The sequence below is a fragment of the Crotalus tigris genome, unplaced genomic scaffold (assembly GCF_016545835.1).
Source record: "Crotalus tigris isolate CLP2741 ecotype Arizona unplaced genomic scaffold, ASM1654583v1 scf7180000023830.6690815, whole genome shotgun sequence".
NCBI classification, from domain to species: domain Eukaryota; kingdom Metazoa; phylum Chordata; class Lepidosauria; order Squamata; family Viperidae; genus Crotalus; species Crotalus tigris.
Genome location: NW_024100214.1, coordinates 1415245 through 1435463, shown reverse-complemented (window position 1 = coordinate 1435463; position 20219 = coordinate 1415245). Strand labels below are relative to the sequence as shown.

Below are 20219 nucleotides of genomic sequence, written 5' to 3'. Positions count from 1 at the left end.
GCAGTGTCCTCAGTATTAGGAGTTTGCAAGATCAATTTTAGGCATTGCTATCTCTACCCCAATTGTGTGTGTGCTGTGATGGCATTTAAGAGGCACTTCTATTTATTCCATCTTTTTATTTAGTTGCAATTTGTTGTCTCTTATAGGACACACAGGCCAAAAAAGCTAAGCATCTATCTGTGTCAATATTTGAGTTTTATATGATGTATATACTTATATACTCTACATTTCTAGAACAATGAACTGAGGTATCAAGTGGAATTCTACAAGAACCAATCAAAACGAAAAATCTCCAAGGCTGTTTGCACAAGGTATGTCTTTTCCTTGTTTTTATGGTGGTTTAACAATTACATCTTTAAAAATGCTAAAATTATTTGATTTGAGTGATTGAAGACTTCTTTCTTTTCTCCCACCCTGCCAAAAATGCCTGGAAATGTCTATGTTTTTAAAGGGATGCGATATAATGAGGATGACTGAGAACTTTTCCCCTGGAAATGCTTCAATTTGGTGGCCACCACTTAAACAGTGGGAAACTGCAGAAATCTGTTTCCATATGGTCCAATTCAGTTGTATCAGGACTGCAACTCCCAAAATTCCTATCTGATTGGGGATTCTGGAGATTGTAACCCCATTTGAAGGGATTTAGATTGGGAAAGGATAAAGTCTTAACTTGTTGTTGTTGTTAGTTGTGAAGTCGTGTCCGACCCATCGCGACCCCAATGGACAATGTTCCTCCAAGTCTTCCTGTCCTCTACAATCTCCTGGAGTCCATTTAAGCTCACACCTACTGCTTCAGTGACTCCATCCAGCCACCTCATTCTCTGACGTCCTCTTCTTCCATTGCCCTCAATCTTTCCCAGCATTAGGCTCTTCTTCAGTGAGTCCTTCCTTCTCATTTGGTGGCCAAAGTATTTGAGTTTCAACTTCAGGATCTGGCCTTCTAAAGAGCAGTCGGGGTTGATCTCTTCTAAGACTGACCGGTTTGAACGCCTTGCAGTCCAAGGGACTCGCAGGAGTCTTCTCCAGCACCATAGTTCAAAGGCCTCAATATCTTAATTATAATAGCTTGTGGAATGCAACAACCATTTTTGTCTATGATCTTAAACTTGGTTACTGATGTAACTCATCTTCTGGTTCATACAGTAAATTGGATGATAAGCTAATCAACCCAATTAGATTCCCACAACATATAAAAGCATGTAAATTCTAACTGAGGTTAAAACTATCCAAGCTTAGCATGGCACAGGAATGAAGCTACCTGATCTGACCTGGTTAGGTTTGTTGGGTTTCAGCAGCCAATGTACCAGCTGAACTTGTGCTACATGTTGTGTATGAAAAATTGCATGAGCTGGACTAGACAGTGGACAATAGAATTGTTGACAGGATATATAGCTCAATGTTTTTCCTGTGAGATATCTGGCAACATTTTTGCTCTGTGAACCAGAAGACTAAATTTCTGCAACATGCAAAGATTCTCCAGACGGTGGGGCTACAAGCATACAGAAAATACATTATAGTTACAGAAATGAGTTTATCCTGGGGAAAATCTTTCCAACACTTGGTCACTACTATCATTAAAATAATTAGTCCACAGAACCAAATTACAGGGAATTCTGATATATCAAATTCGGCAGTCTTTAGCTAATCAGGCATTCAGTGAAATCATAGTCTTTGCTAATGATACTGAAAAATGCCCCTTGTGGTTTGAGTTTTCCAAAATGTTTGCTACTTTAATTTCCTGATTCAAAATAACTTGAAAACAATTTCTAGAGGTTGAATTCCCTTTTCAATCTGCCATCTTTTGATTAAATATTATCAAAATCTGTGTGTATGTAGTACATTAATAGCTACCTTTAACCGAAAAGTGTGCACAATTCTTTCTGTAAAATTAATGAACTTGTGGAAAAGTACTTAGAAGTCTAAAATTTCTATTTGAAAAACAAAATGTATACAAAATTTAATCTCATATAGGAACCATTTTTGGACTACAATTTTGCTCATGGGTTTACAGCACACCAAAAACTTTCTCATAAAGTTTTAACATTTAACTGTTGAATGATTTGTTAAACATGGCTCTTTTTCAGTTGACAAAATAAGAGCATAGTTTTTAACTTTGATTCATTTTCTTCTGATTATTGCCATTAATATCTACTTATTAACGAAGTCTAAAATTTCTATTTGAAAAACAAAATGTATATAAAATTTAATCTCATATAGGAACCATTTTTGGACTACAATTTTGCTCATGGGTTTACAGCACACCAAAAACTTTCTCATAAAGTTTTAACATTTAACTGTTGAATGATTTGTTAAACATGGCTCTTTTTCAGTTGACAAAATAAGAGCATAATTTTTAACTTTGATTCATTTTCTTCTGATTATTGCCATTAATATCTACTTATTAACTTACTTTAAAAATAATATGCGGTTTCAAAACATTATCCAAATACCTAGAGCTAAGTTGACATTACTCTGAAAATTTGAGTTCAGTTTATTGCAAGTTAATCTTCAGGTCTACTTTATTGCTGAGCTGAAAAAAAATTAACAAAAATATAAATATGGAGTAATAGAACATGTTAGAATTTCTAAGAAATTTTTGCCACGTAGGCTAGTTCAGTTTTCACTTTAAAAAAATAATTTTCAAATTATTGCAACCTTTATTCAAATTATTGCAACCTCTTAAATCAAGAGACAGATCTTGTCACTTTTGGCTCCTGGTTAATATTTATAAAACAAGTATCCTAAATGCTGTGGACCATTTGTCAACTGAATTTGACAACTGTTAATCTAACACAGTTCTTAAGATCTCTGAATAATTCCTTCCTCCAGATTCTTTGAATAATATCAATGCAGGATTAATTTCCACAAGCTAAACTGGATTTTTCAAAATGGTACTTAATGAATTAAATGTTTCTCCATCTTGTTCTAGGATTGATGAAAACATGCCGTACATTGTGATATCCAGACGACGCAAGTAACCTATTCCTGTGATGTCTAAATCTTCCTCAGATCCATTACAAGGATTGTTATTTCTTTCCAGAATAACTTTTCTATGCATTTCCATTGGATTTATCTGCACAAGGAACTTTGGTATCACCTAACAAATTTTATCTTTTGAATTAATGTATGGAATCTTAAGATAGTCTTTTAAGGGAAGAAGTAAATTCAGATGTGACAGCAGACATCCAGGAAGCTGGGACATATGGAGAGACAGATTCCATTTTTAGTCATGTACAAGCACATTAGAAGCATTGTAGTTGTTCATACTAGTGATGGAAATGCATTGGCTTCAGAACTCATTAATCCATAAGGACAAATTTCCTCCTGCAAGTTCTATAACGCATCTGAATCTACATTGGCAAATATACTGGAGGACTAAGGCAGCTGGATCAAAGATACAGTGAAGAGCTCAAATATGTGGTACGGCTGAACTACAACTGACTAATATTAGTTTCATGAGAATTCTCTCTTCCTAATTTTGGATACCTGGCAAGAGAGAGAAAGATGAACAAACACTTATGTGGAGATTGCATCAATCTAATAGAAAAATCTCTCATCACACCAAATTGCAGCTCTTAGTATTATATGTCATGGACAATTAGAAGTAAGGTGAGCCTTAGCAAAACCTTGAACAGAGATATCTCTTTACAGCAGGGGTCCCCAACCCCCGGTCTGTGGACCAGTACCGGGCCGCGGCATGCCAGCAACCGGTCTGCATAACCAAGCAAAGCCCTATCCACGAGATTCAGGCAGCACACAAAACCATGCACCCTCCGGTCTGTGGAAAAACCTTTCTCCACGGAACTAGTCCCTGGTGCCCAAAAGTTTGGGGACCTCTGCTTTACACTATTTCTAACCCCCTCTATGATTTTGAATCTGGCAAACTAATTATAATGTTGTTGTGAAAAATGATAATTTTAGGAATGGTGTTTCTGAAGGAAGCAAAATACCTCTGGGAAGTGCAGCTAAGCACAGAGTCCTGAAGCCATCATTATGTCATGATTTAGAATCAGTAAAATGTAAATGTTCTGCATAGAGCCTTTTCTAGGCAGGTTCATCTAGCAGTATGCCTGAGGCAAGAATGTAGGAATATATATTTCAGTGATACCGCTATAAAAACAGATTGTGCATTTGGCTAAGCCCTGTTTTATGTCAGAGCAAGAACAAATTTCCCCATCATTAAATGAATAAATTATTTATTTATCTATAACGATTATAGCATCCTTAGATTATATGTCAAGAGCAGCTTGCCAAGACTGTCAAAATGTAATGAGGAAATGGACAATATAAAAGCCATGAAATCAAGAAAGATCTGTAGTGTAGTTATCAGGATAAGAAGGGCATCTAAAAACCTCAAGGACGGTCTCTCTAGTGGCCAGTATGATAATGAAAAGTAAGGCTGGTTGTTTCTTGGTCTACAGCAAGATTTATGCTTAAATCTGGCTGGATCATTTTTGCACTGTAGCAAAATAAATAACTGACATAATGTTCAATCATCAGTGGTGAAAAAAGTAAGGTTCTACATTTAGGCAAGAAAAACCAAATGTACAGGTATAGTATTGGGGGTACCTTGCTCAATAGTAGTAACTGTGAGAGGGATCTCAGAGTCCTAGTGGATAATCATTTAAATATGAGCCAGCAGTGTGCTGCAGCTGCCAAAAAAGATAACATAGTGCTAGGCTGCATTAACAGAGGGATGGAATCAAGATCACATGAAGTATTAATACCACTTTACAATGCCTTAGTAAGGCCACACTTGGAATACTGCATCCAGTTTTGGTCACCACGGTGTAAAAAAGATGTTGAGACTCTAGAAAGAGTACAGAGAAGAGCAACAGAGATGATTAGGGGATTGGAGGCTAAAACATATAAGGAACAGTTACTGGAATTGGGTATGTCTAGTTTAATGAAGAGAGGGACGAGGGGGGAATATGATAGCAGTGTTCCAATATCTCGGGCTGCCACAAAGAAGAGGGAGTCAAGCTATTTTCCAAAGCCCTGAAGGCAGGACAAGAAGCAACGGATGGAAACTAACCAAAGAGAGAATCAATCTAGAACTAAGGAGAAACTTCCTGACAGTTAGAACAATTAACCAGTGGAACAATCTGCCTCCAGAAGCGGTGAATGTGCCAACACTGGAAGTTTTTAAGAAGAAACTGGACAGCCATTTGTCCGAAATGGTATAGGGTTTCCTGCCTGAACAGGGCGTTGGACTAGATGACCTCCAAGGTCCCTTCCAACTTTATTATTATTATTATTTAAGCCACAAGACTATAAGGTAAGCCAGTGAATATTGTGGATAAAACTACGAATTTAGCTGAAGGCGACCTTGTCAGCATAATGAGAGCAACCATGATTTGATTATCTGGATTCCTGGAAATGATTCAGGAATGCAATGAACATTTCTTTTCTGCTTCAGTCTAACGTTTCCTCTTCACTTTCTCAAAAACATGTTTTCCAAGGCAGGGCTCACCACAGAGCACCCGCTATTCCCTTCAGGGTGCAGCTACATTAGTTTTTCTGCTTTAAATGTGTGCCTATTTTCGGGTTATTTTCCACTTTCCTGATCCCTACACTTGGGCAATCAGAAAATATTTTTCCAATTATATTTCAGGGCTGGGATTATGGGTGGGCCTGGCCAGTGACACAGTATTAAAGGGACCAGATCACAATGAACATCTTAGCTAGCAAATGGAAACAATGGCTTTAATGTTATCCCAAAGGTTGAAATTCATCCCAAAATAGCTAGTGGTTTCAAGTTTTTAACAGCAAATATGTCATATTTAATCTATGAGGTCACTAGGAGTCAAAAGTGGCTTGATGGAGCATTACGTTTTCATAAATACAGATACTTCATTGAGAAATACTTGTGATGTCCTTTTCTGCTTTGCAGGCTGATGCTTCCATTTCTCCCAAGAGCACAGCCTCAATCTATTCCCTTTTCTCTTCCATTTAACCCAACAGAATATTATTCGTTCTATTCCAAGCATTAATAGAAAGTGCTAGGAAAAGATTGAAACACATTTGTAAAATTTCTGAGTACTATATTTCTGGTTGCAAAAAAAAATAATAATCTGCTTTACTGTATCCTATTCAGACATTGTATCTCTTACAAATGGACAATGCTCTCATGATGTAGAAAATCTGATGCTTCAGTTTTTGTGATTTCCACTTTCGTAATCTTCCAATCTGAAATCTAACTTATCCAAATTATGCAGCTTTCAAATATCCCCCAATGCTTTAAGAAACCAAAAATACTAGAAAGAGGATGCACATGTTCCAAGTGTTAAATAAATGTTGATCATTTGAAGTTGGACATCTTTATCATTATGAAAACTTAAAGGACATTCTCTTACATCTTTCCACATGATTTATTTAGTAGTGCCAGCATGGTAGCTGCTGAGCTGTTCCCAGTATTAGGGCAAATTGTAACATTAGATAACGCCAGTGGCTTGACTCTTACTAAAGCTGCATTTGGAAAGTAAAAAGCATACACTGTACTGGAATTACGGGCGGTATTCACAGATAGCCCTTGACTTATGACCAGTCACTTATTGATCATTTGAAGTTATAATGGCCCTACAAAAAGCTATTTATAACTTGTGATCGCAGTTTATGATGGTTTTCCCAGAAAGTGGGTTCGCTTAATGACCGCCACATTTGTTTTATGACTGCTGTGTTTGCTTAACCACCACAAAAATTGTCATAAAATTGCTGACCCACTTTACGACCATCACAATTTGCAATGTTTTGTGCTAGGCTTAATTACGATTGTAACTTGAGCACTACATGTATTTATTTATATGTTTATAGCCCGCTTTTCATGCAGGAGCTCAAGGTAGCAGGCATGTTGTTCCTGCCTTCCATTCTTTCCTACAACTCTGTAAGTTGAGAAAATTTATAAATGTAGGTATGTATGTGTGTATTTATGTGTAAATCCAATATCCTGTCTTTCATTCAGGAGCTCTTGGAGATATACATTGCCCATTTTTGTTCTGCAAGGTCCTCCTTCAAAACCAACTTTAGACCATTATAAAAGTCTACCCTTAAATGAGGAGTAGGATTTTAAATTCCATATTTTATCTTTTCAGATGGGTATAAAGGAAATACCTAGCAAAGTAAAGAGAAATACAAACCTTATTCTCACTTTGGATGAAGTGAGTTGGGACCTGTTCTATCAATCTTCCTTAACTTTTCCCCAGATGCATTTGTTAGGACCTGCAGCCATCCTCTTTGTATAGCTGATAAAAGATTGAAAAATAGATTCATCTAGACCAGAGGTGTCCAATCTTGGCAACTTTGTGGATTTAACACACAGATTTCCCCAGATAGCATGGGAGTCTGGGAGATTTTAAAGTTACCAAGATTGGACACCCCTGATTGAGACATTGTCCAGTTTAATCAAGAAGCCAAAATAGCAGAATGAAATAATTCAAGCCAATGCAATGAAAGCAATACTGTTGATACAAACGCATAAAATAATCATGTTTTTTGACTATTTATCTTGAAATAGGGACTAGATTGTATTATTATTTCCAAAAAGTTCCAGCAATCTTATACGACAAAAAAAGCAGATAAAAATGTACAAATAAACAACTTAAGGGTGAACTAAAGCCCAGATCCTGCAGAGGTTGGGTATAATCTCTTTCAAATGATCCGCAACCTTTGGTTCATAATGGCTGGTAATTCAAGGAATTGTATTCTTAACATCTGGAGGACATGAGGTTATTTTTTTAAAAAAAAATTACTGGGACTATGATGAATAATGTATTCCAATTTCATCCTTTTTCTGTCTAGATGAGTTCCTACACTGAAGCCATTGTTTCTTAAGCCATTTCTGAAAATATCAGTTGAGTTCCTACATAGTTGTAACTATAGCATGTGAATTCACATGTGCAAAGCCAGAATGAAGTAAGAAACATTATGACTTAGTGTGACATCTGCACACTTTCACCATTCTCAGACACATTAGATCATGTTTGCTGTTCAAGATCACAATCCACAACTGCTTTAAAAATGAATAGTTTTTAATTTCAAAAGAACAGTGCAGAAACGAAACTACAGAATTACATTCCTTAGCCATATTGTATAAACCCAGCCACCAATGGCTACGGTCTGATAGTATGTATGTATGTATATGTGCGTACTCACTCACACACTCACACATATAAATACATATTTATATATCATTGAAAAGCAACAGCATAATAGTAGTAATACAACACGGTTAATGACTGAGTTGCTATGCTGGCAGTGCAGTCCATCCAGAGAGAGATAATTCAAACACTTAGCTCAAAGAATGTAAATCTTTAATTTCTACAGAACCATCTCAAAGACCAACAGAAAACATGCTCAGAGTTATCTAACTTAAGGACACACTAAAAGCAAAACAAAGCAAAGGGGGAAAAAAGCAACTGATCAGTCAGGAGGCTCTTAGTGTTGAATCAAAATCTGAAAAGAATAATTTCAATAAATATATTCGTGAGAAACACATAAAGTACCTTGAATTATACAGATATGTACACTGAAAATCCCACCGTGGGGGTAGAGCAATGGCAGTTGGAAAAGATTTAAGATTCAAGAAACCTCTTGATTTAAAAGTTGAGGTGGAATCAAGTTTAGAAGAGCTGCAAGCAAGACCTTTTTAAGTGTAAGAAGAAGATGGGTCCATGTTTCTTAAGAAATATCCCATAATGAATTTATGCTAAATGGTATGAGTTGAGGGGGATTATTGATAAGTACAACTAAATATTTAACCAGACTGCAGGACTTCACCCCTTCTGAGAATATCGTATGATTGTAAGTTTGTGATAACTTTTCTCCCCCTCCCCAATTAATCCCCTTTGTAGCAAGCCATAACCACGTGACTCAGATTATGATGCAGTTGGCCTTTAGAAGAGCTGCTATCATGCATTTTTTTTAGGGAAAGGAAAACGTGACAGAATTCCTTACAAGCCTTGAGGATATTGTCGGAGGAGAGCCAAGTTAATCAATGGTATTCAAACTCCTCCCGATTACTAACATTGAGCTTCAACAGCATATCTAGAAAGTTGACCATGAGGGACACTATCCAACTTTGCCTCAGTTTGACTGGAGAAAGAAACCAACAAGGCCGAATAGTTTCAGTGGTCACTTCATGTAATACCAGACTACAGAACACGTATTGTATTGGGGAAGGTAGATTTTCATAACAAAACAGCCGCAAAATGACTAGTTTGAACACTGTAAATCTTGGTAAAAGACTTTGTTAAAAGGCTGCTGGGCAAGTATAGGAACATATTTTCAGTGACAGGGACAACAATCTTCTCTTAAAATATATTGATTTATCCCATAGACAGTAATTATTAGGGACATCATGTGCATTTCATCAGGCAACAGCTTTGCTCTTCAGAGGCTTTAACTAAGCAAACAAAGATCCTTTCACAGAAATCAAGCTGGTGTGCAGTTTTTGCTGCTGTAATCTAATGCCAATGGTTGTCAATAAAAGCAGGCAAAAATGGTTACATGGAACTAGCAGTTCTCTAGTTTCTTTCCCTCAACAATTATATATGGTTTATGAAAACATGGGTTGGCTTAGTGTGCTTGGACTATCTCTGTAGATGGTCAGAAGCACAACAGAAGCACTTGAGAACTTGGCTCATTACAGCTGAATACTTTTGGATAAAGGGGTATATATACGAAATGAAAAACCATGGGTCTATCAATCATACAAACACATCCAATATTTTGATTCAAATATTCATGAAACCAAGTCAGAAAAGGGAATTTCATACCATGTCTCAAAAGGATCAAAAGGAAGCCTGGGAAAATTAGCACAACATATTGCCATTACAATTATTCATCAATGAACTGCAGGTGAACTTTAATCAAATATTCAATTATATGTAGGATTATTTTGGCGAGATGCTAATTATGAACTATAATGGCAACATAACCTACATCAATATATTTGATATCAGTCATACATATCCTGATCTCCTTGATGAAATAGGGCCATAAAAGAAAAGATAATGAAAGAATTATTGATGTGATATGGAATTTATTTTGAGTTTATATTGAAAATGCAAGATGGATTCCAGTATTGCCATCTTGGCAAGTTTTTAGTTGCATCAAGCCAGTTTCAAAGGCTATTAATAAGATGATATAATGCCAATCTGGGAAATCAAAGCAAGTGTTCTTGTGGATTAAACACTGTGCTGATAAATGTTCCCTATAAACATCTACATTTTAGGCATGCAGGAGTTTAGGTGTGCATAATGAAAGCTACAAAACCAACAGCTATTTTGCCTTACTTAATGCTGGGGAATATTTTGTGTATACAATATCAAAGTTTAACATGCATGCATAAAACATTCACTCGTGGGTATTTATGCTGAGACAAGAGGCATGGGCAGAACTAATAGGAATGCTAGTAGATAACCCAGCATGATTGAAACAAATTGATGCCCAAGAATAATTGTGCCTTAGGAGTGGCTTCAAGTTTTTAAGTTGCTACTCCAGTTAGTAAGCAACAAAATATACGTATGGTAGTATGAGAGATTGGAATACAACTGTAATATATTGGTCCCTCTAGATCGGATTTATAATACCAGAAGATCCAAAACTGTCAAACTAAATGTAAGAAAAGTTCTGAATGGCAACTTTCACTAAGTCAGCTGGGATTCCTCAGTAGATCAACCATATGCCCAAATTTTGCACCAGATAATTCTGTTTACTGCTATGCAACAGACAGCACTGAGTAGGTAATAACAGCTGGGAGTATTAAGGATATATAGGTCCAGTCTCTTCTTCCATTGGAAAGCTAAAAGTTATAAAATGGCAGAAATGCAGGAAAAAGAGATGAAATATTCCTCACAGTGCAAGGCCATATAGAAAAGGAGATATACTTTAATGCACAAAGAATCTCTTATTCTTTTACACTTAGTTAAGTGCAGTGATTCTCAACCTTGGTAACTTTAACATGGGTGCACTTCAACTCCCAAAATTCCCCAGTCAGTATTTAACAATTGTTAATTTAAATACTTGTTAAGGAATTCTGGAAGTTGAAGTTCACCGGTCTTACAGTTGCCAAGGTTGGGAAACACTGCTTAAGTGTATTCCCCAGCCCTTGATTTCCAGCATAGCATTCTGAAACCAAGTAAATACACTCCAGATTTCATAGGAAAAAAAAAAAAATTAGTATTTCCCAATATAAGTGCTGAGCAATTAACACTAGCAAAAAGTGAAGACACCTTTGGGATTTTGTAATTTCCCATTTCTGAAAATGAGTTCTGCAGACTTACAAAAAGCAGTAAACATCTAAAAGTGTACTGAAGGTATTACCGTATTGGAATAAAAATAAAAATCAAGATATCACCAAGAATATATTCTTTCTGAGAAATGTGTTCACATTTTGCAAACTGAAATATATGTTTAATTACTGAGAGACTGATGAAGAGCCTTGTGATAAATATTAGAAACAACTCTTTTGCTTTGGGTTGGTAACCTGAAGAACCTGGTGAAATATACTCTCTAGCTTAGAAAATGGTGGCAGGGAATCGCAGACAATTTTGGAGCGGCTGAGTTGCAAAAACAGACCTTTTAAACCAGAATGGCATCACAGAGAGATGGTGCAGAGTAGAAAGACAATGTCTGTTTTTGTTGTAAATACATGCATTTGGCTCATCATCATCATCATCATCATCATCATCATACCATCATCCTATCGTGCTTGGCTCTAAAGTGTACACATCCTTAACGCAGTGTTTCTCAACCTTGACAATTTTAAGGCATGTGGACGTCAACTCCCAGAATTCCCCAGCCAGCATTGCTGGCTGTGGAATTCTGGGAGTTGAAGTCCACATGCCTTAAAATTGTCAAGGTTGAGAAACACTGACTTAACGGTACGTCTACTGTAACAAGATTAGTACTGGAATTTCCTCTTCTTTGTTCCTGTTCCTGCTTTTCTCATTTTAAGTGGTGGAAATAAAAGAAAGGCATTATATATTGAATCAAGACCTTGCTTTGGACAGCTAATATTCCAGATCAACGCTGAACATAGCTTCATGTTTAGGAGGTGCTCTGCTCGTAAAGTAAAAGCACAAATAATCTTGTGTGTATATACAATATGTGTTAATTAGAACATTAGAACAAATAAGAAATGTTAACTGCATCCATATGGAACTCAATAAATACATACTATCTTGTAATGAAAGGGGATTCCATTGGAATATCACTCTGAGTCATCAATGAAATACTTGGCCAAGTATTTCAAGGCAGATAGCACTTTTCAACTTTGAGCAAACCTCGTGGTTTTTACCTTTTCCAACACTGTGCTATGTTTTATGGACATCTTCTTTCTACAGTCCACCAACCTCCAATGCCACCTAATGACTACATTGCAGTTTTAATCAGATCTTGCCTTATGAGAATAGCCAACTGAATGAAACAACAATTAACTTTTTGGTATTCAAAAACATAAAGATGCTTACAGTGAGCCACACAATATATTCTTTGGGGTGTTTTTTCATCATCTGTTTAGCAAACATACAATGTCCATCATAATAGAAGGCAAAGAGATGAAAAATGATGGCCCAGGCCAACAAAGACAACCCTTTGTTTTATTGTAAAGGTGTCTCCTAACATTTCAATTATCCTCTCCCCAAAGCAGATATTTTCTCTATTTACTCCCCTATTGTATGAAGGAGAAAAGAGCCTCTGGATTTTCTATGAAGATGGTTAACACCTGTTTGAATGCAGAAGCATGATTTCTCAGCATTGAAAAACAAAATCAGGCTTGCAGTCTCATTTGGTCCGTGGAGTTCCAGGTTGAATTTAGCATTTGGTCATTCTCTTACTTTCTGACTTCTCATTCCTTTCCTTCAACCTGAATGGCCAAGTCAACAAGCACATTTCTTCTCTTCAGATTTGGATGACACCAGTTTTCCTGAACTTCCACCATTGGCTGTGTCAGAGAGCTGAGACTTGTCAACACACTGTTCCATTCGTTTCATTATTAAGTCCAAGAGTGTCTCCACAGCTTTGTCCACATTTTGGCCAGTCGCTGCACTTGTTTCAAAGTATGGAATGCTACGACAGGAAAACATCAGAAGTGTTGTAAGATATTTCAAGAGAGAGCAGTTATAGCAATAACCCTACAGGTTTTTCTTCAAAGGAGAGCTTACATTTAGTTCTCCAAAGCAAAATGACTTCACTTCAACAATAAGAATATTGAGTCACTTTCTGAAAGGCCATTAAGTCTGCTGAACCCATCCCTCTTCCCCCTCTGACAAAAAGAAATTCTTATTAGCATTAGTACTTATCCATTCAGAGATTACTTTAAGAATCACTGATGTCAAGGGGGGGGGAATAAACATTACACTTGGTTTTCTTCCTTGGAAACTAAATGTCTTGGCTATTTCATTGTGTCCTTTGGCATCACTCAGAGGAGTACACCAATGCCACCTGAGTTAGCTGAGAGGACAGCAAGTTTGTTTGCCTTACCCGTATTTGTCTGCAAGTTCTTTTGCTTGTCTTTCATTGACCTCCCTCTGATCTGATAGGTCAGCTTTATTTCCAATTAATACTATGTCAGGGTTCTCGCAATAAGCATTTGCTTGCAACTGACCTAAAGAAAGAAAACGTAGAAACTTGGTAAGGAGTATAGAAATGTTCCCTTGAAACAGAGGAGCAGAAATCATAGATTCTCTCAGCCTTTCCTAGCCTGGTTTCTTCCAGTTGTGTTGCTCAAGGCTGATAGATGAAATATGGGCAAACTCACTACCTATTTTTACATTAAAAAAAAAAGTCTGATAGAAATAGGATGGTTGTTATCTTATTGCCCAGAATACATTGTGCCATCCAATAAATCAAATTAACATTGAGATAATAAATCTGAAAATGCCAACGAGCACTGTTTTTCTTCTCCGCATCACAGCTGCAATGGGAATAAAGCAGGTAGTCCTCGATTAACAACTGGTGTTGCTTAGTGACCGTTTGAAGCTATGATGGATTTCCCCTGAGCTACTTATGTCCTGGTTCTGGAGTTCGGTTAGTGGTGCCCCCCCAGTCACATGATCACATTTTGGGCATTTGGCAACCAACTTGCATTTACAGACGTTTGCAGCATCTTGCAGTCACATGACCACAATTCTGGGTGGGTTTTGCTAGTTTCTGGCATTTACTTTCAGTTTCCAGCAAAAAAAAAAAAAACCCACCCATTGACTAGAACAGGTTTGCTTCAGTGACCATGGCGTTCACCTAATGACTGCCATTTTGCCACAAAAAAGGCTGTAAAATTGGGTGCCGTCACATAGTGACTCAATAATAACTACAACAACTCATGACTATAATTCTGGGCTCAGTTACGGTTGTTAAGTCGAGGACTACCCGTTACCCCCACAAATTTCAAGCAAGTCATATACATCCTTTTAGTAATATTTAAACTAGCTTGGGCAGGGTTCAGCGTTTTGCAGAAACATGACATGGTGGTGATGCTGTAGGCTTCAAGGAGGGGGCAGGGCTGGAGTGGAAAAACAACTTTGTCAGGTCACAGTGAAAGTACACCTGTTTCCTAAAGCTTCAATAAAAGGTGTCTTGCAGCCAGTGGCCAAGGCAAAGAACGACCCAGGCACCTCTAGAAGTCATCTTCAGAGAGGAGCGCACCTGGCTTCTAAGGTACCTGCGTGTCTTTAGTGGCCGAGTGTTTAATCGTATCAGGAGTAGCTGACATAATTCCACTCTCTAGGGGGGCTGCTGTTGCATTAAAGGTGGCAGATTCAATGCCGCTGAAGCTAAAAGAGCTTAAGGCTAAGGGAGGCAGATGCTTTTTCCACTTACTCATCCAGTTTCTGACATTTAAGAAGCTCTGTTGACTGGTGAGATCAAACATTAGCAAGAAGCCCATGGCATCTCTGAAAAATGCTGTGGTGAGACTTCTGAATCTGTCAGGAGAAAAGGAGTGAAAGGATCAATATACAATTTGAGCTGTAACGAAAAAAGAAAGCAATGGGTATTAGGTAAACATTTCACTGCTGAACTTTTAAAAAGTGCTGCAAGCAAACAGATAAATGACAAGGCAAAGCTTTAATATTCAGTTTACAGGGATCATCAACCCTTATCCAGAACGACTGTTCAAGCACAAATCTTCCTTCAGGTTACAAGGCAGCCCTGGGGATGATTTTATTTTCTCTTATGATCTGTTCCATTCCAATGGGGATTTGTCTTATAAATTTCCCTTTGAATACCAAAAAGATGGGTAGGAACAGCCACAGGAGATTTTATCCCACCCAGGGACAAAGAAATTCTGGGAGTAGGGCTCACACACCTTCAAGCAGAGAACTTGATTGTATGTATGTGTTTGTGTGTGTGTGTGTGTGAAAACTTCAGACACTACCCTCAGTGTCTTGTGACTTTTAGCAATTGTTCCCCTGAAATGCAACATTCCAAAATGCTTCAAATCACTTTTTATTCAAAATGCCAAATCATCCAAATTAAGAATAGGCTCTTAAGCTTCCTTGTAAACAATAATATGATGTCAAAAATGATAACACACACACAAAAAATCTCTGTCTTGAAAACCTGCCTGAGTTCAAATGACAGAATCTAATAGAAAAATGTTGTTCATTTCCCCTTCCAATTATTTCTGCATTGGACTTTTAAGTTCTTGCATATTACCTCTCTTGCCCAGCTGTGTCCCATAGCTGCAGATGGACCTTAAAGGCTTTTCCAGAAGAACCACTTGACCCCTGGCTGTTGTACACCTGAAACATACCAAATAAAGCTTCACTGTTTATTTTAATGCAGGGAGAATTATTTATTTATAAATGTTAATTAAAAGTGAAATCGTGATTTGCAAACTGAAAATGCCGGTCAGGAAAAGGTGATAAACATCATATGATCCTTTTATAGATTTTATTCCACAGTTGATTTTGGCAGCCAGCCCAGCATTTATTGAAGGAATGCACACAGTAAGAATTACAATACTGACATGGGAAGTATCAATCTGAATATCAGGGATGTCCAACCTCGGCAACTTTAAGACTGGTGGACCTCCAACTCCCAGAATTCTCCAGCCAGCATGAGAAATGCCTAGCTTGGGAATTCTGGGAGTTGAAGTCCACAAGTCTTAAAGTTGCCAAGGTTGGACATCCTGATCTAGATGAGTGCATATGGGCTCAGAAGCTAAGCGTGGTCAGGCTAAAATAGTACATGGGTAAGAGATTTCCATGAACACAAAGGTTGTAGGCTAGACTTGAGAAATCAAAAAAACTTCCCAAGAGAAGGCAATGACAAGCCACTTCTGCAGTATTGCCTAGAAATGTTTGCCAAAAACTATCTCTGAAGCCACCGGAAGATGAAATCAATTAGGACACTTTAAACTTTATGTTTACAACGTTAGACTGGAACTGGTGGCTCTTCATTTGTCTATATAACTTTCTGGAGGCATTTCAACATTCATTCTCTTTCAACTTTCCTTACAGAGTTGTTGAGTGGAAGAATAACATGGAAATAATCCCTTGGAGGCTGAAAGATGGATGTATAAGCAGTAAATTGGAATTCAGCAGACTGGAATTCTTAATATCGGATTTTATTTATTTATCTGTATCCCACCTTTATTATTTTTACAAATAAGTGTGAAGACTGCTTCGGAGTCTCCAAAAAGTTAGTCACTATCACACAGCCTAAGCTACAAAGTGTCTGGACTTTGGACTACCCAATTAAGACTGACACAATAAACTAATTTCTTTGTTTGTATGTTTTTCTTAGGTAATATCTTTCTAAACAGCACAGCTGCTGCATGTTTGCTCTCCTGTACATACATAGAAGATTTAGCATGTTGCTTTGGTATAGAAAAGATCTGAATTAAAGAGGTGACTCAGCCATCCCTGAACAACCCAAGAAGAAACATATGTCTTGGTCCAAGGCAATAAGCAATTATGTTCCACTTGAGATTTTCCATGAAACTGAAGACTGGAGCAGCAGATGGCCCTGCGCAAGTGAAGGAGAGAGGTGTGTTCATGGCCAAAGAGCTTAGCACGAGAGCGGGTAAGAGGAAACTTGGGGGAAAAATGGCCTTCAACATTTCACCTAGAGCAGGGGTGTCAAACTTGCCGCACCACATGACGTGTCGCGACGTATCGTGACTTTTTTCACCTTGCCGGAGCTGGCGTGGGCATGGCTTCCGTGTGACGCATCTGGCCCATGGGCCGGCAGTTTGACACTCCTGACCTAGAGGATCTAGCTTTCTGAAGTACAGTACACATTTCTCATTTCCCCTGTCATTCCAATTAAATGGGCAGAGATTTTAAAACGTGCAAAGACTAAACAGCACCTGAAAAATAGCATCAAAAGTATTAAAAATGATGTTGGCCACTGAAGCATTTGTGGTTGGGCAAAATATACATAGTTCACATTACTTTAAAAGCAGTATATTTTTGCCTACAACCCTTACAGCCTGGCAAACTATTAAGTCATTAACACAGCACACACTTTTGTTGAGACATATTGCTGTTCTATTGTTTTGGCACCACCAAAGATTTGTAAGAAAGGTGTGTGTGTGTGTGTGTGTGTGTGTGTGTGAAGTACTTGTGTAGAAAGGGTTACTTAGCCAGCTGTAGCAATCTCTGTGTAATTTAGCAAGCTTTGTAGTGCACCTTCCTACACACCTGTGCTTAGAAGAAATTCCTTAGCAAGCCTTGCAGAGGTTGCCTCATTCTATTGCTAATCACCCTTGTCTATTATCTGTAATCCTACTTCAACAATTAAGATAAAGAGGACAACACCAGCTCCCTAATCTAAAGGAGAGGTGTACACCTGCTAAGGATTCAAAACATAAAACCTATAAACACACTTTTAGCAAAGGCTCACTTATCTAGATTCCTAGGTTATTAATCAAATATGTCATCAACCATGCCCAGTTGCCATCTAATAGGGACCCAGTCTTCCCTAAACAAATCCTTGACTGAGGTTCCAATGTCTAATGGTATGATCAAGTCCTTGATGAGATATATTACCAAGTGTTATTGTTTATACTCTCTGTTCCTGCCTGGCATAAAGAGATGGTTATAGCCTCAGGATAGTTTGAACATTGGTCTAGACCAAACATCTTAGGATGGTGCTGCATATTTGCTGACTCCAAGTAGGCTATCTACTGCTATTCGTGGTGCTTGTGGCAAGCTGAAGGGATGTGGATTGGTGTATCTTTCTCTATTAACTTATCTTAATACTTAATAAAATCTTTTTGGCATTTTGCCATGGTTTGAATCCTAAAGAATCTACTGGGTCCTGGCTGGCCACTAGATAGCAATACATGTATTCTTCTCCATGGGAAACTAGATCCTGAGTAACAATCTCTGAGATGGTTAGAAAGACACACAGTTTCCATCCTACCAAAACCAGAAATTAATATACCAGAAGGATTCAAAAGGTTATATTTTGAGGTTAATATCTGGGGCACAAATCACAAGCTCTTTAACTTCTGAATTTAGCATGCAACGGGTTGAGAAGTTGGCTTCTCAAGTAGGAGGCAGATGAACATTTCAGAGAAAGGGATCCTCAACACAGATGTTTGCTTTGGGTGTCAGAATATGTAGCTGATATTTAGGAAAGAAACACTGCATCCACAAAACCCAAGAAATGTGATGTTCCCACAAAGCTTACAAATTGTGCATTACTAACATATTTTCTCATCCCCAGATCACAAGAAATTAAGCATTATATATCTCTGAAAACATTTGTCCTGATTACATGCCATAATTACAATCTATTATTAAAGTATAAATGAAAAAAGAAACAAATATAATAATATCTGCATGGGGGCAATTTGTTTTAGAAACAAATCTTCATTCTTTCTATGGACAACTTTTTTTGGTAGCTCAAGGTCTCAAATTCACTCTTGCTGTTGCAAAGTTTCATTTGCAACCTGTAGAATCCATGCACTATTGACAGCAAAGTAGAATAAGCTTAACAGTTGTGTATGTGTGTGTATATGTGTGTGTGTGCATGTGTGTGTGTACACACAAAGGGACTTATCCCGGTCTGTGTCCTGTAATAACATTAAGCAAACAAGTAGGCAAAATTGCATTTGGGATCCTTTTTTTTTAAAAAAAAAAAATCCCTTTGAAAATGTTAACTCATTTTTTGTGTCAAAACAAATATTTATATTGCAATCTCGCAGCACCCTGTCAGTGGATCTTTTCTAAGAGAAAACCAGTATAAGGTTGTTTCCTTTATGCACTGCGAAAAGCGCTTTGAATTAAATGAGTTAAAATACAGCAGCTGAATAGTGGCAAACACAACACATGGAGGCTTCCAGGAATAGCAATTTCTCATGTGTGTGTCTATGACGATTCTAAATCCCACCAACAGTAATTGTAACCAGCATGGGATACCATATGGCTGTGACATGAGCTAGACTGAATGAATGAAGGAGGAAAAGATCATTTGGATACCCACCCACACATGTGTGCGCACAAACACACACACACATATAGATTCTCTCTCTCACACACAAGATTTTAACTATAACACCCCCTCAAAAAAAAAAAAAATCCTCGCTGTTTTCATCTAGTTTCTACAAATGTTCATGTACCAATCTAAAGGTTCTGGAAATCCTACAAATACTGTTCAGCTTTGATCTGCACATCCCTTAAGAACTAAGCAAACCGCAGGTAACACAAAAATGCCTATGCCATATGACAATATGAGCTCCTATGATTTTAAAATCCCTGCTGCTAAGCTTCTGAGCAAATCAGAAATATAAATAATACTAATGTTAGAAACATTAATATCTATGATAATATGGCAAATCTGGAAAAAAAGAAAGAAAAAAGAACCTTAAACTATCTGTGAGGTTTTCAGACTGCTTCACAGACTGCAGTGTAAACAGCCTTGGAAAGTACAGAAGGGGCGTTGGTCTTACCTGAACGCCTTTTCTCAGTACGGAGATGGATAATCCATGGATGGGTTTTCTCTGTCTGCCTGCTCTTGAGACCAAGTAGCCAAAGCTTGACACGCCCCCACTTCCTGTGGAGTCCATTCTTAACGAGGGCGAATTGGCTGATGATTGACGAGGTATTGGCTCTCAGCTCCCTACTAGCGGCCTGCTGGCCTTGGGGTGGGTGTGGATTATCCATCTCCGTACTGAGAAAAGGCGTTCAGGTAAGACCAACGCCCCTTCTCCAGTACAGGAGATGGATAATCCATGGATGGGACGTACCAAAGCCTCACTGTCCCAAGGG

General features: G+C 37.8%; 2 protein-coding genes across 9 annotated transcripts in view; one reads left to right on the top strand and one right to left on the bottom strand.

Moving 5' to 3' along the window:
• Positions 1-4622, top strand: part of CCDC68 (coiled-coil domain containing 68) — a 71177-nt gene extending 66555 nt beyond the window's left edge. For all 7 annotated transcript variants that reach the window (XM_039322060.1, XM_039322058.1, XM_039322057.1 and 4 more), the window contains 2 exons: positions 235-311; positions 2930-4622. In XM_039322060.1, the coding sequence (XP_039177994.1) occupies positions 235-311; positions 2930-2978 (126 nt within the window). In that variant the 3' untranslated portion in view covers positions 2979-4622. The remainder of the gene's footprint in view (positions 1-234; positions 312-2929) is intronic.
• A 3384-nt stretch (positions 4623-8006) lies between these two features.
• RAB27B (RAB27B, member RAS oncogene family) overlaps positions 8007-20219 on the bottom strand; it is a 44288-nt gene continuing 32075 nt past the window's right edge. Inside the window, exons 3-7 of one of the 2 annotated variants that reach the window (XR_005554046.1) lie at positions 15655-15740; positions 14818-14921; positions 13483-13606; positions 11882-13068; positions 8007-11753 (exon numbers count right to left, since the gene is read on the bottom strand). Coding sequence is in view for 1 of the 2 variants with exons in the window: in XM_039321939.1 (XP_039177873.1) it covers positions 12879-13068; positions 13483-13606; positions 14818-14921; positions 15655-15740 (504 nt within the window). In the remaining variant the exon portion in view is untranslated. Of the gene's footprint in view, positions 13069-13482; positions 13607-14817; positions 14922-15654; positions 15741-20219 lie in introns of both variants that reach the window. The other variant, XM_039321939.1, reaches the window with a different exon arrangement.